Here is a 25734-nt window from a genome sequence, read left to right on the forward strand (position 1 = left end):
AGAGATCATCAATGTTAAAATCCAACATGATACACCAAAGCTGGTATAGCACCAAGCCTCTGAATTCTGAAAACAACTGCCCTGGCCGCACAGTGAGACCAGTTGTTGCAGCCTGGGAAAATAGGAGCATTTCCATCTTCCTCACTGTACACTATGGGGTGCCTGGGTGGCTCTAATCCACTCCTCCCAAGTCCCCAGACATCACTTTCTTTAACAAAGAAACAAAATACCGAATGCTTTCTGACCTGTGTATGATGCGGGCTGAGTTATAGCTTTCCCCTGGCACCTCTCACTGAAAGTGAAATTCCTTTAAAATTGAGAAATTCATTGCAGTGTTTTATGGTATTGATTTATTTTAAACTTGGTTGGCAGTTTTAAGGCCTGCCATACCTCTGAGCCCCAGAAATGCTGGAGCAGGTCTCCATTTCCTCTGATTTCATAATACCAGAGGACTCGCTAGTGGAAATGAAAACAGGGGCTAGAAGCTTGTGTTCTGCCCTAGTTTAGGGAGACAGAAACCTGGGCACTCTTCCCCAGGCCTGGGCCCACAGCCCATCTCTACACTCAGAACAGCCACCTCTTCCTGCAGCCAAACAAAGCCACAGGATGCACCCTGAAACGTGACCTCCTCACATCTCACCTGGCAATTCCAAGGCACCACCAAGCCTCCTTCAGAATCCAGCCCTAAATCTACCTCCTCCAAAGGCTTCCCTCTGTTGACCTGGCCCCAGAATTTTTCACCCTGGGGCTGCAGGCAGGCCCATCTATCACAGCAGCAAGCTGATGTCCTCCCTTGTTTTAGTCAAGATTCAATGAGGGGGCTGAAGGTCTGTCAGCGAGAAACACAGCAACTCCTGCCACCTTGCTTTGGTTCCCCATCAACCTTAAAAGCTCTTCCTTGAGCAGGACGTGGTGGCACACGGCTATAACCCCAGCAGCTCTGGGGGCAGAGGCAGGATAGCAAGTTCAAAGCCAGCCTCAGTAAGGCCCTGTCTCAAAATAAAAAAAAAATATATAAAGTGCTGGTGATGTGGTTAAGTTCCTCTGGGGTCAATTCTCCAATACTAAAACTTCCTCAGGCTTCTGCCTGAGGACCAGAGACAACTAGGATGGCTTCTGCTCATGAGTCCCTTCCTCATGACTGAGTGGCAGGAGGTCCTATACTGTCACCATTCCCTGAATGCCTCATGCTTTCCTCCAGAGCTGGGAGTGTGCTTTGGTACCTGTTGGTCATTTTTGACCTCTGTCCGCCTGTGTGGTTTCTCCCTTCTCTGCTGCCGGAACCTTGGCTGTGTGGGTGCCTCACTGTCCCAGCTCTGCATCCCCCGCCAATGTCTGGGGCTTCATTTGCAGGCTCACCTCCCCTGAAGGAGTGGCTGGTGGTCTTGCAGTGTGCCTGGCTACCATCAGCTGTCAGACTATAGAGGACACCCACAGCAGCCTGTGCACTAGGCCTACAGGGCTGTCAGTGTGGTACTTCTTAGAGGGGAACTCTGCCTCTGTACAAACCCATCACAAGTGCTCTCCAAGAGACTGCAAGAGGCAAAAAGGAAGAATGGAATCTCTAGTCAGATATACCTAGCGTCAAATCCTGACTCTCGAAACCCTAAGAAAGTGACTCTTGGCTTCCATATCTGCAGAATGAGAGCAAATAACAGAACAGTTAGGCAGATGGTAGGCGATAACAAGAAGTACAGTGCTGAGTTTAAAGAGTGCGGTAGATTTAAAAAAAAAAAAATCAGGGCTACTGCCCTCACGAGTCAGGGGACCCTTGAAGCAGGCTTTGGTAACCAGAAGTGATTAATTATTGTCAGTGGGGAGTGTCTCTGGGTCCCTGGGGTGAGAGGAAGTGGGAGATGAAGGCGCCCTGAACCTCCAGGCAACTCTGCTCATAGTTGGATGATTCCATGCCCTCTGCCTTGCCATAGGGATGCAGTCTCGGCAGTGTGGAGCCAAGGATGCCAGGGAGAGAGAGAATGTGAGCAGCATCTGGGCTTTGCTGTCAACAGCCTAGGGGCAGGCCTGTCCCCTCCCAGATGCTTTCATGTCCTGCAGAGCTTCAAGGGACAGATGATCCCCAGGGGCCAGCAGCCCCATTACATAACTGACAGCTCAGCTTCTTCCTGTTGATGCAGCAGCAACCATCAAGAGACAGCATCAGCAGCCCCCGGGAGAGCTGCCTGGGCCTACGGACACACCAGCCCTCCCACCTGGAGAGGGAGACTCCAAACACCACTAGACACAACCCCAGGGATCCGTCTCTGTAAAACACCAGTAGAGACAAGACCCCAAGGGACCAGCCTTCACCAAGGTCTTCACAGTTGCAGGATGAGCTCAACTTCCTGGGAGAAGAGAAAACCAAACACTGTCTTGGCTCACTGTCCCTCTCCCCTGGCACAGCTGTAAAGTGCTAGTGAGACAGGGTCAGGTAAAGCTGTGACCTCCACTGTAGAGACAGGGCCTCAAAAGAGATCAGGGAATAAAGGCTCAGAAGTTCTATATGGGCCTGGATCAGAGAACTGATCATCAATAGATATGTAACCCCTGACCTCCAAAGGATCTCTCTACTTTAAATAAAGCCACTGTTCTTAAGGGTCTAATAATCTACTTTAGGGCACAGGGTGGCATGTCCCTCCTGCCACCCTTCCCCCTAGGCAATTCAAGACTAAGCTGGGATTAGCTTCTGGGGCCCACAATCAGTCACTGACCGAGGCTCCTTGTAGCTACACCTTTCCTGGAAGCTTGCTGGCTGATGTGTTCCTTCAGGCTACCTGGTGGCTTAGCAACAGATTGAACCTAGTAGAAGAAACTACCTCCTGCAGGAAACCTACTAAGTGCCAGTGCCTCACATCTCTGTCACTCATCTCAGAATACCTGAGGCTGGGTGTGCAGGAAATTCAGTCTAGTTGATGCTCAACTCTTTATGAATTCAATCATGAAACATTTAAAATTTACACATGATTTAAGAATTCAATGAGGGACTCAAATTCAGCCAAGGACTCAGAATTGGGTTCCAATCTAGGCTTTGCCTCTTCGTAGTTCTGTGACCTATGACAAGATATTATGCTCGATTTCTTCCTGTAATGCTAGACAACTACCAAGATCACACATGAAGCAAAGAATATTTTCTATGACCCTTCAGGTCACATGAACATCTGATTTCCTTCGGCAGCTCTTAGCTGCCTACTCCAAATAGACGTCATTGAGGGCTTGGATTCAAAAGGCCCTAGTAACGGGAGGTTTGTATACTGGACAGCAGACTTGGCCATGAACGCAGTGTCCCTCATCCCACAACATCCTCCCTAGTAACATGCGGGCGGTGGCACCTGGAAGATCAGTTTGGCTGGCTTCCGGATTGGGGTAAGGCTTGTGGCTGGCTGGTGAGATCCATTAGGAATTATTAAATGTCATCCAAAAGGGAGAGATAGGACCTATCATTACATAGTAGTTAAAAATAGATACAATATTTTGGAACAAGTAATTGGACAATGTGGCCTTGAATACAGCTTTGTCCTAAAAGAAAAGTTCTTCAGTAATCCCCAGAAGCAAGGCTACTAAATATCAGGGCCTTCAGAGGAGAATGGAGTGTTTCCACCTCAGGCCACAGTGCTTATCCAGAAACCTACTGTATAGCACTTAACCTACACGTTTTACAGACAATTCTGTCACAACTCTTGTGACTCCAACAATCTCCATAAGATAAACATGACCAATTCTATTTTAGGGATGATAAAACCAAGACCCAGAGAGGTAAAAGAACTTGCCTGAGGCCACACAGTCAGTAAACTACAGAAATAGGACTCAATCCTATACTGCCCCAAGTCAACAATCCTTTCAAAGAAAAGGCAAGTTTTCAATCCTTTTTGTGAAAAGCTATAATCATTTATCCATGACTAAAATGTCACTCTGAAATCTAGGCTGCTGAGGTGTTCTTCATGTCAATACAGGGGTCAAGTGTCCTTAATATATGCAGCTAGTTTGAACTCTGACAAGTCCAACAGGAAAGTTGGCTAGGAAATCAGGACAGACAGGTTCTGTCCCTTCTTTGGGGACCTTGCATAGTCTCCTTATTTCTAGTTTTCTAGCTTCCACCCACCTCCTGGCTCCTATTCATAGCAAAATTCCTCAGAAAAAGCCATCTTTATTAATGGTTCTCTGGTTTGTCTGTGCAGCTGAGCTTTTAAAAATGATAACAGGACATTTCTGGCTTTGTTCACTTGGTCTCCTAGGTGTACAATGAGGTTTTCCAGAAGTTGCATGAAGCAATGTCACACTACAATTATATTGTAGAAGCCAATGTGAATCTAGTTTGTGTGTGTGTGTGTGTGTGTGTGTGTGTGTGTGGTGCTGGGGATTGAACCCAGGGCCCTGTGCTTGCAAGGCAGGTGGCACTCTACCAACTGAGCTCATATCCCCAGCCCTCCAGCTGACTACTAAGGCAGACATTAAAGAGACTTGCGAACACACAAAAGTATCTTACTACTTTCTAAATATGTTTCTGAAAATGTTTTTCATAAAATATTAGCTATGATGTTATTTATTCATTCAAGGGTGACATTTAATAACATTTCTCAGTTTTAATTTTTAACAAATATCCACTCGTAATTCCAAACAAAAGTTCCCTGGAGCCTACTCCCTAAACATTGAGAGTAACTGATCAATTTTCTATCTCCAAACCCTCTCATGCCTGCTCAAATCTACTCTAGTTAGGGGTCAGAATTATTCCACCAAAACTGACCAAGATCACCAATGGCTTCCTGTTTGCCACTGGTTTTAACCAATGGCCACTATTTAGAGTAGTCCTCTGGACTCCTCTCCCAAACTCCAGAGTTGGCCAACTCCCTACTCTACGTCAGTACTTGAATTCTAAAATGGTGTGCCAAGCTGCGGAGGACTAAACCCAACTTTCTCCATCCAAACCCATTTCCCCAATGTCTCCCCAATTCCCTTGATGGCAACTCTATACTTCTAACTACTTAGGCCTAAACCTTGAAGCCATCCTTAATTCCTTCTCTCAGACCTCATATCCAATCACAGGAAATCTTGTTAGTTCTGACTTCAAAATAGACCCCAAATCCAATCATCCCCTCCTGGCCTCCACTGTTGCAGGCTGCCATCATCTCTTACCTGGATTGCAGGGGACTCTCGTTTCATCCTCTCACTTGCTCCCCCCATGGCTTATTTTTAGCACAGCGAAATACTCTTACAGTAACACACCCCAACGGCTTTCCATTTCACCCACACCAAAAGCAAAAATGTCTATCATGGCCATCATGGCCTTCAAGGCCTCCGCTGTTTGACTCCTAGCTACCTCTGCATCTTCTTTTCCAATCCTAGCTTCTTGGCTACCATCTGGCTGCCAGGCCTTTATACTGGCTGTAGTCTTTCTGTCTGGGATGCTCAAGAAATCCAATTCCCTCCTTCAACTCCCAACCTTTGTTCAAAGGTCACTGTCTCAAGGAGACTCGCCTTGACATTCCACCCACCTCCCAACATTCTCTTTCCCTCCTCCACTGGTGCCTTCTTCAGATGGCCTGTATTTACTGCACGTTTTCTCAGCAAAATATAAACTCAACTGCAAAAATGTATTCTATACACCAATGTACTGTCTGTGCCTGAAATGATATCTGGCGATAGTTTCTAATAAATACACAGAGTGAATAAAATCAGTTTTTCAGATGGGCCCCTGAATTCAATGTTTTCAGCTCAAGCCCGATTCTCTAACCAGCCAGATCCAGTTCACCTATGGGTCAACAAATGGGAAACTTCTAGCACCATAGTTCAGCTCTAGTCACAGACTTAGGCCTAGCCCACAGTTCTAAGTGCCCGGCTAGCAAAGGGTAAGTCAGGCCAATGAAACTGGCACCACCAGCACAGTACTAATTAGCTGTGAGAACCTCAAAGTGGGGCTGGGGATGGCTCAAGTGGTAGTGCGCTCGCTGGCATGTGCGGGGAGCTGGGTTCGATCCTCAGCACCACATAAAAATAAAGATGTTATGTCCACCAAAAACTAAAAAGAACCTCAAAGTGAACTGACCAAATGGCTGGCCTGGGATACTCGCCTGTAAACAAGTTCTGAACCTTTTCCCCTCTTCTCAAGGTTACCTTTCTTTCTTAGATGAGGGAATCACTCCTAAATAGGAGTGAAAACTTTGCCTTTGCCCTGTAAAGCAGCTCAGTCCCAAGTGTGGATAACCAAAGGGGAACACTGGTCTCAATTAGCTGTGACAACCTTACAATCCTAACCCAAATTTAGGTCTCACTTCCAGTGACAGTGTTCCTCCTATACAAGGGCAAACTAAGAATTCTAAGAGGGCTTTCAAAAGCAGAAAAAAACAGAGATGGACCTGAGAAGTGACAGCATGAAATGCAGTTCAAACACTGGCTGGCACGCCCCCGGTCTCCAATATAGCATGACCATGGGCCTCACTTTGGGAATGCAACCCTCTCACTCGATGAGCCACAGACAAATTAGCCTGGCAGTCTGAGGATGGAAGCATTAAACCTAGGTACTTGCTCAAAAATATATTCACTGATGTTAACCAGTTCCTTTTAGTTCAAACCAATTCCCCTAGAAATCAGGTGGAAGAGGACGGGAAAGAAGGGAGTAGGACTGACTCGGCTGACGGAGGCCTGGGCTGAGGGGTTCAGAGGCTCCTTCCTTGTGACCCACTGGGCCTAGCACTAGCCCCCATCACCTCATCGTAAAGCTCGTCTGGGACAGCTCATTTCCACACTGACCTTAAGGGGGAGAAAGTGGGGCTGCTCGAGTAGCACGTTCCTGCTCTAAACTTCGTAGGATCTTAGATAACCACTTAACCCTTGCACGGTTGTCAAAGTGAAGTGAAATGGCACATGAATATGTCCCCCTCATAGAGGTCAATTTCTGATCTACTTCCCCTGCCAGCTCAAGACTCCAGTCTGGGCACACAACTTTGGACTTTCTACCTATTAACCTCCGTCCACAGGTTCCCTCTCCTGGCAGGTCCCTGTTCTTCCTCACTAACCAAAACTACTCTTGTGTCTCTCATGTGCCAGGATCTCTCTGGCACCAGGTCCTTTGCAGAAACTGATCCTTCCACCTGGGATCCTCCCTGCTACCCCCAATTCCCTATTCTTGCCTCTTAGAGGTCAACTGCCCTTAGTGCTTCCTGCATTCACTACCAACAACTATGACAAATACTGATCAATGCTTTGCTCCCTACTTCAAGTTGTATGAAGGTGGGAAAGTTTGATTTTGCTTATCATGTTACTCCAGAGCAAGCACAGTATCAACAAATGAACCCACAATAATTCTGCTGAGCAAGAAAGAGACTTCCAGCAGGGTGAACGCCTATAATCCCAGTGATTAGGAGAAGCCAGGAGGATCTTGAGTTCAAAGCCAGCCTCAGCAAATAAGCAGAGTTCTAAGCAACTCAGTGAGACCCTGTCTCTAAATAAAAATGGCTGGGGATGTGGCTCAGTCCCTGGTACTGAAATAAAGAGACTATTCATTACTATGTTCTTTATAGTGTCTAAAATGGAGACACTATTATCTAAAGTAGGAGAATGGTTAAATTATGGTCTATATAATGTGCTGTCATAAGATCACTGAAAACCACATATTCCAAGTATGATGAGGAGATGCTCAGACCAGCATGGAGTGAAAAGAGCAGAAGATCAGTTAGTCTTCACTAGTGAGAAGACCAGTGAGAAGAGCAGTTAGGTGACCTGTGACCACAGTCAGATCTAAACACTGGAGAATTGGATGTGTGAACTGGAGGGTTAGGATTAGGCCACGCTTACTTCCTGAAGTATTATAGCTCTTCTGCATTTATTACTTGATGGGGTGCGATGGGGTGTTCCTGAAGAACTTATAAAATTCAACCCCAAAACAACACCCTCAAGAGACTTCCCTATGCTTCCCAATTTGTCTCCAACAATCCCACCTATCTCTTCATCAAGACTTGGGGGGAGATAACAAGCCCTTACTTCTCACCAACCCTTCATTTCTCCCCCCAATTCTCCAGAGCCCACCCAGGGCCCAGGATGACAAGAGAGCACTCACCTAGTTTAAAAACACCCAAGATGTTCAGCCCTGAATTTTAAGCAGCACATGTGACCTGGTCCATTCTGGTTTCAAGTTCAAAGGCATCAGGCCGGTCCTGTGGGTTAGCAGCTAACATATCTTTCAAGAGCTGCTTGATCCCCTCAGACATGGAAGTCCTACGTTTCTGGGGGATGTGCAACTCCATCTTTGGGTTTTCTAGCAGCGCCTCACCGACAGGGACGATCTCAGTGCCCTGTTTAATGTAGGTCCCCAGGAGCTCCTTCTTGGTCTCAGAGTCAATGAAAGTGATTCTTTCTATCATTGCCCAGATGATAATGCCTAGGGCAAAGATGTCCGCCTTGGCCGTGTAGTGTCCCTCCCAGACTTCAGGGGCCATGTAGAAGTCTGAGCCACAGGCTGAGGACAGCCAGTATTTATTCACATTCACATTTTTGTTGTCTTGATTGCCCTCTTTGCCTCGAGGTGCCAGCCCAGCACAGACCTTGCTCAGTCCAAAGTCCGCCACCTTGAGGATGGGGGTGCCAGAGCGCTCTGTGATGAGGATGTTGTCTGGTTTTAGGTCCCTGTGTACGATGTGGTTTTTGTGCAGGAAGGCAATGGCGCTCGTGAGCTGTAGCATGAAACTTTTGTTGGTGGCTGGGTCCGGCCTCCGAGACAGAACGTATTGATTCAGGTCTCCACCTTCACAGAACTCCATGACAAACCAGAGATAGCAGGGCTCCTCGGCACAGCCCAAGATCCTCTCTCCTAAACCAAAGGACAGGAAAGAGTGTGAGATGGACATGTTCACATCACTTTGGAACCAAAGAATGCACTACGTTAAAGTTGAGAGAGTGTGTGACAAATAGCTCCTCCAATTCTAAGCTCACCAAGCCAACTCTAGACATTGAGGAGTGTTTCTACCCACACAGGGTGAGTCTAGGGATGGCACAGGGAGCAGAGACAGGTGTCAAGCACCTGGGGTATGGAGGCCTGGGTAGGAGCTCAATCAGGTTCACTGCTACATGATTGACTGGGAAGCCATTTTTTCCTTTACTCTTTCTGAACAGGGAGCATCATGCATTCATACCTCCCAGGGCTGCTGGGAAGAGGAGACAAGGTAAAGCACGGGAGCAGGCTATAGAGCGTTCGTTGTTCCCTGCTTCTATCATCACTGTTACTCCATACCAGGCAAATGCCCCTCCCTTCTTTGTGTGAGGACTCTATTGTTGTAGGGAGAATGGCACAATATTTCAGAACCCCTTCCAGCCCAGCAGTATCTTCTGCTAGCCCCGTACACCTAGTACAAATCAGGAAGGCAACACGTGCCTGGCTCTTCAAAGCCGAGTTTCAAGGAGGCAGGTACCCAGGACAGCAACCACTGGAAGCCGTGAGTCAGAAGAAGGTCAACCCCATCAACAATGGAGAGAGGGCAGGCCTTGCCAGAGGTGAAGGAGTCAGAAGGGGCAGGACCTAATTACCCTTTAAAGGTCAGACAGTGGATCAGAAGAAGTAAGAAGGTAACTATGTTGAGAGGGCACAGACAATGGACACAGAAATGAACCACAGGAGGGATAAACAAGTCCCAGTATGATGTAGCCATCCTCCAATGACAGGAGCTGCACCTCCTCTGCCAGAGGCTGCTTTTCACGCCACCCCAGACAGCCCCGACATTACCAGACATAACCAAGGCACGTGGCCTACCAAGGGCCACAGGTCTGGAGTTCCAGGTTGAACCTTGGTTATTTGACAAAAGCTTTAGGTTTTGACCCTAACATACCTCACTTTCCCTACAATTATATAATTTATTTGTTTATATTACTCAAAGTAATACAGGTAGTGCCAGTCTAGGGCAGATGGCTTCCTTTTTTTAAAGATCAGTTGTTTCCCCTCTCATAATCCTCTTTCTAGGTCACTGGCAAGCAGGCTGAGGCTCTCTACCTAAAAACACTGCAAAATGAAGCAGCGACCTAAAGCCCCAATCCATCTAGACTCTGGAGAAAGAAAGCAAAAGGAGAAAGCAAAAGGAGAGTATGGTTTCCTGGTGGTACAGCCAGAAAGGAGAAAATTAAAAAGTCATCAGATTCCTTTTGCAAAGGCCACATCAGAAAACAGTGAAACTTCTGGTGGGGGAATGAAGGGTGGGGAATGATGATTATTTTATATACAAAGTTGGTAACTATGGCAACTGACGGAGAAAAAAGAAAACAAGTCTACCAAACAGACCATAATGTCGGTCTAGGTTACAAGAATCTGGGGAAAGAAAAAGGGAGGGGGGGGCTCAAAAAAGTGCCTGAAGTTAGTGTGTAGGTGGGGCAGATGGGACCCCTGGACTGAGGGCCCTGCTCTGAGGAGTGAGCCAACCTCAAGAGATGCTGAAGGAGGGGCTGCGTGTGGGGAAGGGAAACGTTGGACAGAAGCATTTTCAGGAGCCGAAATGGCATCCGTGACAGAATGGAAAACCTGGGAGCCCAGCTACTTGTCCCAGAGACAGAATAACTCTGAACACGCAAGGGCCTTGGGTTTATTTCAGAAGCTGGAGCCCCACAGCTGCCCACCAGAAAAACGAAGGAGGTTAGAATCCCAGCCCTCATTTCAGGCAGACTGCCTGCCTGGGCCTCCTGGCTACTTATGACCAGGGAGAAGGAGGGGACACGGACGGCACCCCACGCGTGGTGCATTCCTATGGTGAAGCAAGCCAGGGTGAAGGCACCCCACACGTGGTGCATTTCTGTGGTGAAGCAAGTCTGGGTGCAGACCCCAACTCTACCCACTGGCTTGCTAGGTGGACTTTTAGCTTAAGGGAAAAGCGAGGTAAAGAAAATGGCTAGAGGGGCTGGGGAAAGAAAGCAAGCGGTAGCACGCTCGCCTGGCATGCGCGGGGCGCTGGGTTCGATCCTCAGCACCACATAATAAAATAAAGATGTTGTGTCCACCGAAAACTAAAAAATAAATGTTAAATTCTCTCCTCTTAAAAAAAAAAAAAGAAAGAAAGAAAGAAAGGAAGAAAGAAAATGGCTAGAAACCTGGTCTCTGAACCCAAGTGTCAAGTCTTTTTTGGTGGCTCTGTCTTCTCATCGATCAAACAGAATACACCTACAGTGCACAATTGCCACGAATAAAATCACAGATTATATGAAATACATTTTGCAGAGGATAAAGACACTTTGAAGGAATCTCTCACTGACCATCACTAACCTTCTCCTTGCCACCCACCCCAACCAGGGCCTTGGAAGTCATGATTTCAATAATCTCAGGGCTGTAGGCCACAAAATAAAGTTCTCACATGTTAGGTAGAAGATCAGAAGTGAATAATTCCATCATATTTCTTGTGGGGAGAGGGGGGTTAACAACTGAGACCTATGTTCTAGCTAGTTCAGGCTGCTTTTATTTGGGGTGACCCCTGTACCTAAAAAGACCCCCATCTCTGTCAAATGTATGCCAGAATTGCTAACTACAGCCACCAAACAAGCCTTCACAACCAAGTCCTTAAGATATAAGTGAATGTGCACCTTAAGGACAGCCCAAAAGCCATTCTACACTTGCCTGACTTCCCAGGGAATCTCCCCGTCTGGCCAGCCAAGGCCCTAGTTTATTTTAATTTTTATTAAATTAGACCAGATAAAGGAACAACCTGTGGCTCAACTTATATTTAGCCATGAGAAATGCTAGCTCATTTTGCAAATGCTGAGATAGGGGGTTAGATTTCTTAGTTCTCCAACCTCCCAGAGGGACCTACAGTCATTTACCAAATGTGCACTGGAAAAGAGAAAATTGTCAAGCTATCGGGGATTACTGTACACCGATTCTGAAATGACACCAATTTCTAAAGACCAAAATGGTACAGTGGTCCATCAGTCAGAGCAGGGACTGATGTCAGGTGATCAATGAAATTTTAGTTCAGGACTATCTCAGAGCATCTAGTGGGTCCGCATCCTCACCTGTGGTTATTTTCCCAGATTCAAGATGGACAACTGGAATAGGCAACTCTTATAATGCAAGGCCAGTCTGGCAACTTAGTGAGACCCTGTCTGAAATTTTTAAAAATTTAAGAAAGGGCTGGGGAGGTAGCTCAATGGTAGAGTGCCCCTGGGTTCAATCCTTAGTACTAGGGCAATGGGGAGGGGGAGGGAGGATTAAGAGTTAAAAATTGATCCTCTGCTGGGCACGGTGGCTCATGCTGTAATCCCAGCAGCTCAGGAGGCTGAAGCAGGAAGATCATTAAGTTCAAAGCCAGCCTCAGCAACAGTGAGGCACTGTCTCTAAATAAAATACAAAATAGGGCTGGGGATGTGGCTCAGTGGTCAAGTGCCCCCGAGTTCAATCCTTAGTACAAAAAAAAAAAAAAAAAAGTTGAGCTTCCTTTCTAGAGAGGGAGAAAACATTTGAGAATGTTACATTGAAAGTAACAAGAATTTGAGGAAATGAACCCGAGCACTCACTGGGTTTCAGACACTATTTTACAATGTCATTACATGAGCCACCCCATCTCACCGAGTTCTGCACTTTTTCTAGGTGGGGAAATAAAGGGTGAGAAAGGCTAAGTACCTGCTCAAGAAGAGCACTACCGGGAGTGGATGGGTAGGATCTGAGCCTCCACAGCCAAGTCCATCTAATAGATAAGGCTGTCTCCCAGTTTGCAGAGAGCCAAGTCATGTACTTTGATTAAAGAGGCAGGCTCACCTTTGGGATAGTTCCCTCAAGTCTGATAGCAGGTGGCCACAAAATAATTTTATATTTCAAAACATTCTACATCATAGTTCACAAGAAGACAGAGAAAACACTAAACAAACCAAAGCAGGTGCAAATAAATTAGTGAAATCTTTCAATAAGATGTGGCCTGCGTGGCCGGGTACAGTGGCGTATGCCTATAATCCCAAGAGTTTGGGAGGCTGAGACAGGAGATCACAAGTTTAAAGCCAGCCTCAGCAAAAGCAAGCTGCTAAGCAATTCAGTGACACACTGTTTCTAAATAAAATACAGAACAGAATATGCCTCAGGGTCAAATGCCCCCGAGTTCAATCCCTGGAACCCACTCCGCCATCACATTCTAGCCAGACACAGTGTGCACCTCTAAGATTCCAGAGATTCAGGAGACGGAGGCACGTTTGGGGCCAGACTTGGCCACTTAATGAGACCCTATCTCAAAAGTAAGAAAAGGGGCTGGGGATCTAGCTCAGTAATAAAGCACACCATCGGTTCAATCCACAGTAGCAAAAATAAATAAGATTTCATTCTAGGAATTTATTCCAAAAATACCCCCAAAATTAAAACACAAAACAAACAACTCCACCACCAACAAGACACCCTAAACGCCAAGGACACCCAGAACTGGTAATCCATATAGCATAATAAAAGTAATCGAAAACAACTATATCTAAGAATGGTCACAGTTAATTATGGTATTTGCCACTTGGTTGAATGCTCTCAAGGGTCATGTTATATGTCAACAAAAACTTAAAAGTCAAAAGAGAAAGTTATATAACACATCATAAGCAAGTTTTAATGTGAAGAGGAAAAAGGGGCAGAATAGTATATAGTTATGTTTAAGAAAAAGATGTAGTTTAAGTAAGTTATGATAATCCTTGCTTTTGATTAAAATCTTAAAGTGATTCAGTTCAAGATCAGTTCTGACAAGCTAAAGGCAAGGACCCATTACATCTTCCCAAGAACAATGAGTATAGAAACCAATTCTGCTGCCCAATCTCAATCATTTAGGCTGTGCCATGACACTATAAAAACAGCTGGGTACCATGTCAACACCATGGGGTGTGCCAAAATTACTTCCTAAAATTAGTTAAACAGATCTGCTTTCAATGGTTGCCAGGCAAGAAACAGTGTCCTACAGAGGCCAAGAATGAACCTGCACGTTCATTCTGGTATCAACCTTTTTCCTCTGGCCCCTTCTTTCTATATGACCCAAGATCCTAAGACTCTGTTTCACTCTCCGTAAACTGGGAAGAACACTGCCTCCGCTGGGCTATTGTAAGGCTTGTGATATCTGGAGCACCTAGCATAGTGCCTAGACATTAGAGCAGACAACTTCTGGGTGTTAATTATTTTAAGGTCTCTGGACACCAGTGGTAGTCATTCCATATGACCACATTTGCCATACAATGGCATATCAAGACTGAAAAACTGAAGAGAACATCTATTTACAAATCTAGAGCTCTATTCCTTCACTAGGGTCATACTGGACAAGTTACTTGACATTGATGGTTCTTGATTTTTCTCATTTGTAACATCATGTTACAAAAACACTAATTTCTCAGGAGAGGATTAAATGAAAAAAAAAATGAATGTAAATGAAAAAAATGAATATAAAGTGTGTACTCTACCAGCCAAGCAGAGTGGGAATAATCCACAATAGTCTTGGCTCAAGAATTTCTCCATTTGCCACATATCCAAGCCTTGGCTTCTGCAAGGGTCATTTCTGACCTTTACAATTCATCCCTCTTCCCTCAACTAGTCCACATCTCCAGCAGCTGGTTCCCTACAACACCTCAGAGGTTTCAGTGAAGTCGCATCTGCTGTACCATAACCATCTCCTCCGTTAGTCTGAGCACTCATGGAGGAATGACACCAAGTCCTAGGGTTCCCCCAATATACTGGGTGCCCATAATAGGTGTTAGATAATGGGTAAAATTAACCAAGTAAAAATCATGAGCTGGAGAGGCTTAAAAAAAAAAAAAAAACAGGAAAAAAGTAGAAGTGAAGCTGAACAGTGAAACAGGATCTCAAGTCGACTTTCTATTTACCCTCACCCAACCCTTGTCTTCACAGTAATCGGGTGAAGTCTTTTCTTTCATTACTGTGAGGCTGAGGATCAGCAAGGGGACCTACGGACAGCTACTCCCTCTCACCTATCCATTGTGAAACATGTCAGGAACAACCCACAAACCAATCAGTGACAAGAAGAGCCAATGGAAATAAGGATCTTTATTCTTGAGTTTGCAGAACTGAAAAGTATATGGTGACAGGTGTTTGATTAGGATCAGATAGACCTCGTTCTGCCACAAACCTCCTGTGAGAAGGTACCCATCAACACAGATCACCCATTTCCTACACCGACTGCCCCCTATATCAGCTCCTGGCAAGCTGACCCTTTAAAGAGTGATGGTCACTTACCTTCTGATTGTCTAGCTCATTGTAATAAATAAAATACCACCACCTGCGTTTCCACTAATTGACTTTAGTCAAGTATGCAAGGAGCAGGAGCCCATGTGTGGTTAACTAAGGCATGCAGAATGTGTAAACTAAAGACAATTAGGTCAGGATCCAGAATTTGAGTCATTCAGGAGGGTTCCTAGTCTGAAGGATACAACCAAAAGCTAACTTCAAGGTGAAATGAGTTCTACTAGGAAGTTGGGCTCTCCTTGAGAGTTAGCACTATAAAAAGCCTTACCCAATGCAACCCCAATTAACCAAAGCTCTCAATTAAATAAGAGTCATTTCTATCTCCTGGGGCTGGTACCTAAAAATTCCCAATGCACATAGAAATCAAGCAGTCAGTAGCAAAAGAGGATCCATGGTTGCCAAGACATTCAAGAACAGACCAGAAGCACATAAGAGTCCCTGGCAGCTGAGACACATGGACAGACCAACAGAAATCAGCAGTGCCCCAAACACTGATGAATAAATAATTAAACAATAACCATTAGCTCCTAAGTATGATTATGCCCATTTTAAAAATGGCATTAAAAAAAAAGAATAAAGAAAAAAAGAACTCAGAATTTAAGCCATTTGTCCCAGCTGTCAAGCCCATAGCAGTTAAAAAAGCAGACTCAAGTCGGAATGCCTGTGCTGGAATCCTGGCTTGGTTACTTGCCTAGCTGTTTCACAGTGGACCATTTCATTAACCTCAGTTGCTTCACCTATAAAAGATAACCAGAATGCTGACTTTAAAATATGGTTCTAAAGGCTAAATGAAGTTAACAGATATAAAGCAGAGTACCAGGCACATACCAGCATAAGTTTTAGCTCATATTAACAGGATGAAATCTGAACTAAAACTGGACTCCAAGTTCAGCATTCCATAAATCCCATTAACTTACAATACTACTTTTATCTGTCAAGGTAGCCAAAGATCACCTTCCAGCCCAGTTTACCTGGGGACTCTCTATAAACTGAAGGCCTAAGCAACAGTAGAGAATTCAGAACTGCTTTCCAGGAGCCTGGGCAAGGGGGCAGCCCTGCCCTGCTAAGCCCCCCACCCACCCCACCCCCGTTTCCCCAGACACTAAGTAGTGTAAAAGAGCTCGCAGGCACCCCATCCATTTGAAGACCCTGGCCTCCCCCACACTAGTTCTTTGCTTAGCTACTTGTGTTCCCTGTTCCCCGACACCTCGAACTTAACTCCAAGAGAGAACCTGTTTTCCAGGGTGTCATCACTCATGACCCTGCATCATTCTGTCCATCTGGGCATTTGTATGCTTCGTGGGGCAAGTTCTGTGCACAGTCCCTTCTAGTATCACAGCCCAGACCACAGCAAGGTAAGCAAGCAAGGCTACTTCCCAGCGGCCTAGGTTCCCACATCAAACTACCTAGAGGAAACTCGAGTCATACACATCAAACAACTGGTAAAGCAGAAATAGATCTTTTAAAGTTGGGGATAAGCTCTTTTAAACTTCTAGTTTTTTCAGTCTTGAGAGTTGGTCCTGATTTTACTTTATGTCTGGGGAGAGAGCTCCTCACTTGCTGTTTGTCAGAAGGATTTAGAAGGACAGTTTCAGAATTTGTGACAGCCAGGCTTGCCTGCTGTCTTCTAAGTGACAGTGATCTTGAACTTTGTTTTAGGTCCAATCAGGACAGGGTCATGTAGCAATAGAAAGCAGGGGAAAAAAAGCAAATTGTGATGCCTTAATTCCTCTTTTATGTGAAAAGTACTTCAAAGCTAAACAAAGACACAGATACCAACTCATCACCCAAGTAATTTATAGGACTGTTTTAAAAAGTTTTTTAAAAAGTCCCCCTTTAAAAGGCTGGTTTCAGTGCTGCCACTAACTCATTTTTGGCAAGTCCCGTTCCTGAGCTTCAATTTCCTTCCTTGTGAAACTCAGGCCAAATCAGACATAAGACTCTTCTGACTCTATAGCTTCTGTTTTTACATAGTGCTTCTGGGTAGAACTTGGTTTGTCCTTACTCAGAAAGAAAAGATGTGAGCACAGAGTTTACCAAAGCAGGATAGGGAGAAGACCAAGAACACCGTAAAAAATTTCCTTCTTTCTTAGTTTTGGGTTATTTATAATTTCAAGTAATTTCTTGAGACTATAGATATGCCTTTGGTACATTCACTTGGCAGCTGAAGGGGAAAAATAACCAATCTATTGGCCCAACAGTAAATTAGACTGCACTTGGTCTCTGCCTATACTTAGCCCTTGGGTCCTTTTTCTCGAGCCCATCTTCTCCTCTAACTCCTGATTATCTCTGAATTCTATAATGATCTCTACAAAGCTAATGAGCTAACCTGCCATTTCCTCAGTGATCTTGCTCACCATGCAAGTCTTCTACAGCCCTCGGACTTTACAATAAGTTAGCAAGATTATTTTGGGGGTGGGGTAGTGGTTGTACTATCCCTTCAAATACCACTGTAGGGGCCCAGTAAAAAAAAAAAAATATGGGCATCAGCTTCCACTGAGACTTCAAGGCAGATTATCATCACTTTGGTCTAATTTCAAAATCATTCTAAGTTGCAGGAGATGGAGCAGAGGGTGGCTGTGAAGGACTTTTCTGTTTAACCAGTAGAAATTAGGTTATCTCTAGGATTCCCTCCAGTTCTGACATTACTGGACAGGATTGGCAGGCTGTAAACCCAAGACCCTGTGTCAGATCATGACCACTAAATCTTGGAAGCTTGGGTCAGGAAAATTAACCTGCAGATATTTGGATCTTTGTTCTCCACTTTTAATATCACACAGGCAAAATGATCACTTGCAAAGTTAACAGACAATAAAGACTGTCAGGGGCTCAGGCGAGCGCTCTACCGCCAGCACAAGCGGGACCCGGGTTCGATCCTCAGCACCACATAATAAAGGCATTGTGTTGTGTCCATCTACACCTAAAAAAATATTTTAAAAAAAAGATTGTCATTTTCATAAACTGAGCAAATACATTTTCTTCACTGAGCCCAGAACATTGTAGAGAATCAAATATTTTGAAGACTCTAAATAAGTAAAAGGGACAACATCAAGTATGTGACCTAAAGCAAAATATTTCATTTCTCTAGTTTTAGTTTGCAAAGCCAGGATGAAAATACCAAAGATTTTGTCAAGTTGGTGTTTCTAACACAGTTAATAAGATGTGTTCTATGGTCAGGTTTGGGAAACTTCAAGAACATGAATCACAGCACCTCATGCCAGTAGTTCTTGCCACTCAGGGGGCTGAGGCAGGAGGACTAAGTTCAAGGCCAGCCTGGGCAACCTAAAGAGGCCCTCTCTCAAAAAATAGAAAGGTTGGGGTAGAGAGCCCCTGGGTTCAATTCCTAGTACCAAGCAAAAAAAAAAAAAAAAAAAGACAAGGGGAAGTAGAAGGGGTTCAGAATGCAGCCTGAATTCACTGAGGTCGTGAATTTCTCCTTATCTGGAGCACTTATTGCTATTCCCAGTTTACACAGCAATTCTATGACCTTAGGGATAAAAGCATGCTCCTCACAGGTTTTAGATGTCCCATGTCCTGTGCACTAACTAGTTCAGTACTGAATATTAAGTCCAACCCCAAAGCCCATGGTATTAACTACTATTCTCTGCTGCTTCTGATCACTGTGGAATTCTTAAAAATTCTAGCTGAATGGTAAATTTAAAAGTATTTATATTTTGGGAGAGTAAGCAAGGACTGTAAATTGAGGTTAAAGTTTTAAAATTGGCATCAGTGAAATAAAGGTAAGGGAGTGTTTGGCAACGCAAAATTCCCACATCTCACAACAGTCCTGAAGTATGAAATCCAGAACATTCATTAACCATGGTGAAAACACCTGAGAAAGGATGACTTAAAAATAAGTGAGAAAAAGAAATGTCCCGAGAGTCTTTTCAAAACAAAAGACTTCACTCTGGGGAAAAGGTGGGCTTTTCAGAATTAAAGGGGCAGGGACTGACATAAAGATATAAGTCTGTTTTGGAAAAGGGCCCCAGGTGATATGGTTTGACATCCAATCCACTGTCGAAACAACTAACTTGAAAACAGGACAAGGAATTCTCTTGGCATAGACTAATGGGATTCTATAGTAAAATTGGGCAAAAGCTCCAAAGGAAACCAGCCTACCCCACCACAAATCCTGCTTACTCTTAAAAGTTCGTTCTTAGGTAGGAAAGTAGTATTACTCATTTTGAAAGGACTCAGACCTTGAAAGACATTCTGGGTCCACATAAGTATGAGAGGTACATTAAGAACAAGGAGTTATAGTCCAACTTCCCTTTCAAGCTGATTAACTTTAATCAAATTAAGTTCACCTCTAAGCCTTAATTTCTCTATTTATAGAAATGGGACAGAATTTACTTAAACATTATTACCTAAAATCACTCAGTGCTCAGACCATCCCTGAGACAGATTAATTTTCCCCTTGATTCTTCAGCCTCAGTGAGTCTCTTCACTTTTCTAGCCCACTGTTCCTTTTACTCTATGAAGAGATCCTGGTTACTTGTTCCCAGAGGGCTATAAGCTCCTTGGTCCCACAGAGCCTAATTTTCTTTACAAGTAAAATTACTTTCCAGTCAGATTCTGAGGTTAGGAAAAAGATTCAGAATGCAAAAAGGCGGGAAAGACTCAGGTGGCTTGTATCTGACAGTTCTAGGTCCCCCTATAGGAGTTAAAGTCTTCTGGGGCATGCAGATTAATAAGACAGAAAATCAACCCGGTTTCCTGACTACTCTGGGATGAAGGGCTGGCGGGGTGGGGGGGTCTCAGAGGAAAACGCAGACTAGGAATGCAAGAGTTTGGGAGACGAGCTGGAGGATGTCAAGAAACCAGGAACTAGAGAGGGTGGATAAAGTCTTTCTTGCTTTAGAAGGAAAAAAAAAAAAACCCTAGAGGGTGAGGGCACTCCCCACACAGTTCTGCCAACAACTCAGAACAAGACTCCTACCCCTCCCCATCAGCTCTTATAGGTAGCAGACATTTAAAAAATAAAGTGGGCACACTAAGTACCAAGATAATGATCAGCGTTTAAATGAGCTTTTATTATGAAAATGCCAACTACCATTAGGGGCCCCAGGCTGATCTAGAGTACGGATAAGCGGGCCTCCTACTGCCTGGGCCTGGGAAAGGAGGGTGTGTCTGAGCCCAGGGTGACAGGACCAGGGCCTGGGGGGCCCCCGGGACAGTGCGGCCGGGCGCTCCGGAGGGAGGGCAGGCGTCCCGGCCCCGCGTGGGCCCGGGGTGTCCTTACCTTTGAGCGAGGTCTCCACCAGGCGCAGGTAGAGCTGCGAGCTCTTGTTGCCGTGACTCATGCGCTGGGCTAGCCCGTTGCGCTGCAGGACGCACTCCTCAAACTGCACGACATTCTGGTGGCGCCGCTTGAGGCTGGTCAGGGCCCAGAATTCGGCCAGCGCCAGCTCCACGTTCTCGGGGGCATCGCAGCGGATCTTCTTGACCGCCACCCGGGCCCCGCTGCGCCCGGCCACTGCCTCGTAAACCACGCCGTAGCTGCCGCGCCCGATCTCCGCCAACAAGCTGTAGCGCGGCCGCGCAGATCCGCCGCCGCCCTCGGGCCGCCTCCTCGCCAGGTAGGCCTCGCCCGGGACCTCGGCCGCCACCGGATTCATGGCCTGGGCCGCCGCCGCCGGCCTCAGCTTCGCGCTGGGCGCCCGCGGCACTGGGCTTCGCCTTTTCCGCTCCAGGCTTTGTGTACCTCTGCGGGCGCCGTCCTCCTCCCCCGTTTCCATGGCTGCAGGCGGCGGGGGGAGCAGCAACGGTGCTGCCCGGGACCCCCCTGCCTCATCCCTCCGTCCGGCCCCGGGACGCGGAGGAGCGGGACCTTGGATTGTGACCTGTGGGCGAAAGAGTCAGTTGAACGATTAGGACGAGGCGGGGAGGCAAGGAGCGCAGGCCGCGGAGCGTCCCACCTCCTCCACCACCGGCCGCCGCGGCCCCTTTAAGACAGAAGCCACCGCCGGGGATTGAACGGGGGAGGGGAGGGGAAAGCGGGAAAGACGGAACCACCAAGCCGTGGCTCAGAGGGTGAACCGGAAAGAAAAGCAAAAACTTTCCGCTTTTTCCGTTAAGTTATGGGGTAGGAATAGGAAAAACAAGAACTAGCAGCCTCCACGATGTATGAAAAGCGCCTTCAAGGAGGGATTCTGACTGTTCAAATATTCTTCCCTGATTGGTCTCCTCTGAGATCCCCCTCCCCGCCTCCTGCCCTGTGCGCTCCCGGGTGTAAACAGTCCATTGAATTAAGACCTAGCAGAGCCCCGAGGATCGACCCAAGTCCCCCAGGGCACCGGGTAAAGGAAACGGACTAAAAGTTCGGCCTCTCGGAGTGCGACAAACCGAAGACCCCGTTTCCCGCCCCAGTCACCAAGGCAGCGGGCGGTAGCTCCAGAGCTGGCTCTCGCCTTTACTCCCCGGGCCCGACCTTACCTGGCCGGCACCGTTCCACTTCCGGGCGGCCCGCTTTCCCCCTGGAGCCCTGGCCTGGGGATGGTCCGTTCCGGGCCGGAGCTGCCTCCGGGACCTAGTTTCGCGGGAGGCGGTGGCCCGAGTGAGGCGTACGACAGATCTCACTGATGCGCCGGTGGTGGCAGGGGCGCTCGCGGGGGAGGCCCAGGCTTCCAGGTTCCCGTGCCTCTCCACGTGTTCGCGCCAGCTGAGCCCTTTACATAACCTCTTTATATAAGCTGCACCTCCTGCTGCCGCCCGGGTCAGTGGAGATTCCTGGTGGCCCATCCCCCGGGAGGCCAGCCGAGTTCTGCGCCGCCCAGGTCTCGGCAAGGTCGACGCAGCCGTCGCCACCCAGCGCACCCGGGGACGCTAAGCCGGGGCCCAATCACGGGCGAGAACACCCGACCTACAAAAAATACGCGCCAAATTCCCGCGATTCGCGGCGGCCTCCGGGACTACGCAGCCGCCTGCGCACCGCAACCGCCTCTCCTCTCGAGAACTGCGTGAGGACTAACCGCCCGCGGTTGGTGCCTAATATATACTGATTGGATGATTGGATTCGTTAGTTTGATTGATTCCCAGCTCGGGCCTGGGAACCAACTGGGTTGGAATGCTCACTGTCACTCCTACTTACCAGCCCAGCGATCTCTCATTGCCCCACCCTGAACTTCAGTTTCCTACTCAGCAAAATAAAATGGGCCTGCCTTCCCACCAAATGAAATGTGGTGGTTAATTGGGTGTGGGCCGACAGCGCTGGGTGGAAGCTCCATTTAGGCACAGGTTTTTAAATATCTTGATCACTGCTTTGTACCCCCATTATCTAGTAGGTGCCCCGTATTTGTTAGTTGAAATCTTCAGATATTTACCGAATGTGCTAGGTACCATTTTAAATCTCAGAGAAAAGTCAGAGACAGTCTCTGCCTTAATGGAAGTTCTTCACCACTGGAGGAGACAAACCACTTGGGTTATTTGGGGCAAGTTCATCAACCTCCTGTCTTTGCTTTTCATCTATAAGAGTGGGACGATTCAAAGTGCTTATCCCCTTAAAGCACCTAGAACAGGACAGGTCTTGCACACAATAAAAATTAAGTATTAAACTCACAATGTAATACTGGCCAGTAATAAGCGTGACAGAGCTGTGGACAGGCCACTTCTGATAGTGTGTTCACTGAAAGGCTCTTCTATTTTTTGATAAAATTTCAAACGTATTCATAAATTGTAAGACTAGTAAAGAACTCTCATATACTTTTCAACCAGAGGAATGTTTAGTCTGCCATATTTGCATCCTCTATATAATACATCCTTTTTCTTTAAAACCAAGAGTTTCTGACATTATATTCCTTTATCCCTTTATAGTTTTTCTGTATTTCCTAAGAGCAAAGGCATTATCATACAATCTCAGTACAAAGATCAAAACCAGGAATTTTAACCAGAACCTTCTTTTATTTAATACACCTGTTCATATTTTAAGTTTTGCTAATTGTGGCAAGAATGCCCTTTATAGCTATTTCCTGGGATCACTTGAATTCCATTGTCAGGTCTCTTTTACTTTGGTTTAATCCTGGCAAGGCAGTTAGCTACTCAGCCTTCCTTTGTCTTTCATGACCTTGACATTTTTGGAAAGTACTGGCGGGCTGTTTTGTAGAATGTCACTAAATTGGATTTGTCTGATATTTTCTCACAAGTAGATTCAGAATATGCACTTTTCAACAGGAATTTTACTGAAAGAAGGTTATGTCCTCAGTGTCTCACATCAAGAAGCACATGACACTGGGTTGTCCCAACATTGGTGATATTATTCTAGATCATTGGTTAAAGTTATGTCTGCTGAGATTCTCCACCATAAGTTTGCATTTTCTCTTTGTAACATTAAGTATTTTAGAGGAATATATTTTGAGACTAAATATTCTGTTCTTCACTAGATTCTCATCTACTGGCTTTAGCATTAATTGATGATTCTCATTTGGACAAATATATATTATATACATAATATATATGTATATATGTATGTACATGTGCATATACATACAAGAGAAGGTGCAAATGTGACAAAATATAACAAATTTTATTATTTGGTTGAAAGTATGTGAGAGTTTTTTGCTATTCTTAAATTTTATGTGGACATTTGAAATTGTATCCAGAAAATAAATAAAGCTTGAAACAGTTCTTGTTAAAATGGTTGTGAAATGGTGATCAGGAGACCTTATATGAGCTTTTTAGGGCTTGCCATAACAAAATACCATAGACTGTGTGGCTTAAATGACATTTATGTACTCATGGTTCTAGAGCCTAGAAATCCAAAATCCATGGGCAGATCTGGTTTCTCCTGAGCCTTCCTCCTTGCCTTGCAAATGGCTGAATTCTTGCTGTGTCCCCATGTGGTCTTTCTAAGGAAAGAAGCCTCACTCTGATGTTTTTACCAACAGCTCCATTCTAATGTAATCACTTCTTGAAAGACCTAATTTTCAAATATGACCACTTCATAGGTACTAGGGGTTGCGATTTCAACATATAAATTTTATTGGGGGGGACACAATTCAGTTTATAACCATCCCTTTGGAATGACATTTGAGTTGATACCTAAATTTCAAGAGGCCAGCCATGCTAAAACTAGTGAAAGTTTCTTCCAGGAATCGGGAACAGCAAGTATAAAAGCCCTGAGATAGGAACAAGTTTGATGGTAAATTTCAGCCAACTAGTGAGAGTGTAAGATGGTAAACCAGTTGGGAAAAAGAAAACAACAGTTTGGCAGTTTCTTACAACATGCAATGTATATTTACCCTATAGTCCAGCAATTCCATGTCTTGATATTTACCCCAGATAAATGAAAACCTAACATTCACAAATAGATGTGGTTAAGAATATTCATAGCAGCTTTCCGCATAAGAATCCCAAACTGGAAGGCACTCCCCTTCCATGTTCATCAATAAATGAATGCACAAATTATGGTTATATTCATACAATAAAGGAAAAAAAAGTAATGAAACATTGATACTCAACAAAAAGTGCAAAAGAATACCTAATGGGTGATTCTATATACAATCTTTTTGTTTGTTTGTTTGTTTGGCACTGAGGATTGAACCCAGGGGTTCTTTACCACTGAGCTATCCCCAGCCCTTTTTTTGGGGGGGGGAGTGTGGGGGGGTGCCAGGGATTGAATTCAGGGGCACTTGGCCACTGAGCCACATCCCCAGCCCTATTTTGTATTTTATTTAGAGACAGGGTCTCTGAATTGCTTAGTGCCTCGCCTTTGCTGAGGCTGGCTTTGAATTTGTGATCCTTCTGGTCTCAACCTCTGGAGCCTGTAGTGTTACATGCATGCGCCACTGTGCCCAGCTCCTAGACATTTTATGTTTTATTTTGAAATAGGGTCTCTTAAATTGCTAAGGCTGTCTGCAAACTTGTGATCCTCCTGCCTCAGCCTCCCAAATCGCTGGGATTACAGGTGTGCCACTGGCCTGGCCCTATAAGCAATTCTTGAAAATGCAAATTAATAGTGACAGAAAGCAGTTTAGTAGAGGGATGGGGTGGGGAGGGAGGGGAAAAGATAGAAAACAAAAGCGCCTGAGGCGCTGTTGGGCTGTTGGGCTGTTGGGCAGTGGACAGGTTTTGTTATCTTAATTGTTGTCTGTCTCCAGGGTGTGTTAAAATACTCCAAATTGTACCCTTAAGTTTAGCTTATGTACTTCGATTTTGCAACTTCACATCAATAGTTATTTTTAAAATGAAAGGAAAAGATAACATATTCTATGTTTCTATTGATATAAAGTCGGTGACAATGGCCTTCGGTGGCAGAAATCATATCAGTGGTTGTCTTTCGGGCAGAAATTGATGACTGAGGGGCACAAGGTGACTTTCTGGGTAATGGAATTTGATTGTATGTAAGTTGTACCACAGTAAAGTTTGTTTAAAAGGTGAAAAAGCAAAACAAAACTTCAGCTGTGAACACTTGTGTCTTACCTTGTTTTATTTTCGTACTGGGGATTGCCCCCAGGGGTGCTTGACCACTGAGCTAGATCCCCAGCCCTTTTTATTTTGAGACAAGATCTCACTAAGTTCAGTTTCTCAAGGCTTGCTAAATTGCTGAGGCTGGCCTTGAATTTGTGATTCTC

At 45.5% G+C, this 25734-nt stretch overlaps 1 protein-coding gene across 1 annotated transcript in view; it reads right to left on the reverse strand.

Annotated features, from left to right (window-relative positions):
• Stk35 (serine/threonine kinase 35) overlaps positions 1 to 23815 on the reverse strand; it is a 39392-nt gene extending 15577 nt beyond the window's left edge. Inside the window, exons 1-3 of the mRNA XM_026409721.2 lie at positions 21602 to 23815; positions 20409 to 21009; positions 8048 to 8797 (exon numbers count right to left, since the gene is read on the reverse strand). Coding sequence (XP_026265506.2) covers positions 8085 to 8797; positions 20409 to 21009; positions 21602 to 21907 — 1620 coding nt within the window. The 5' untranslated portion in view covers positions 21908 to 23815 and the 3' untranslated portion in view covers positions 8048 to 8084. The remainder of the gene's footprint in view (positions 1 to 8047; positions 8798 to 20408; positions 21010 to 21601) is intronic.
• Between the last annotated feature and the right edge of the window lie 1919 nt (positions 23816 to 25734).

Source organism: Urocitellus parryii, chromosome 6 (assembly GCF_045843805.1).
Source record: "Urocitellus parryii isolate mUroPar1 chromosome 6, mUroPar1.hap1, whole genome shotgun sequence".
Lineage (NCBI taxonomy): Eukaryota > Metazoa > Chordata > Mammalia > Rodentia > Sciuridae > Urocitellus > Urocitellus parryii.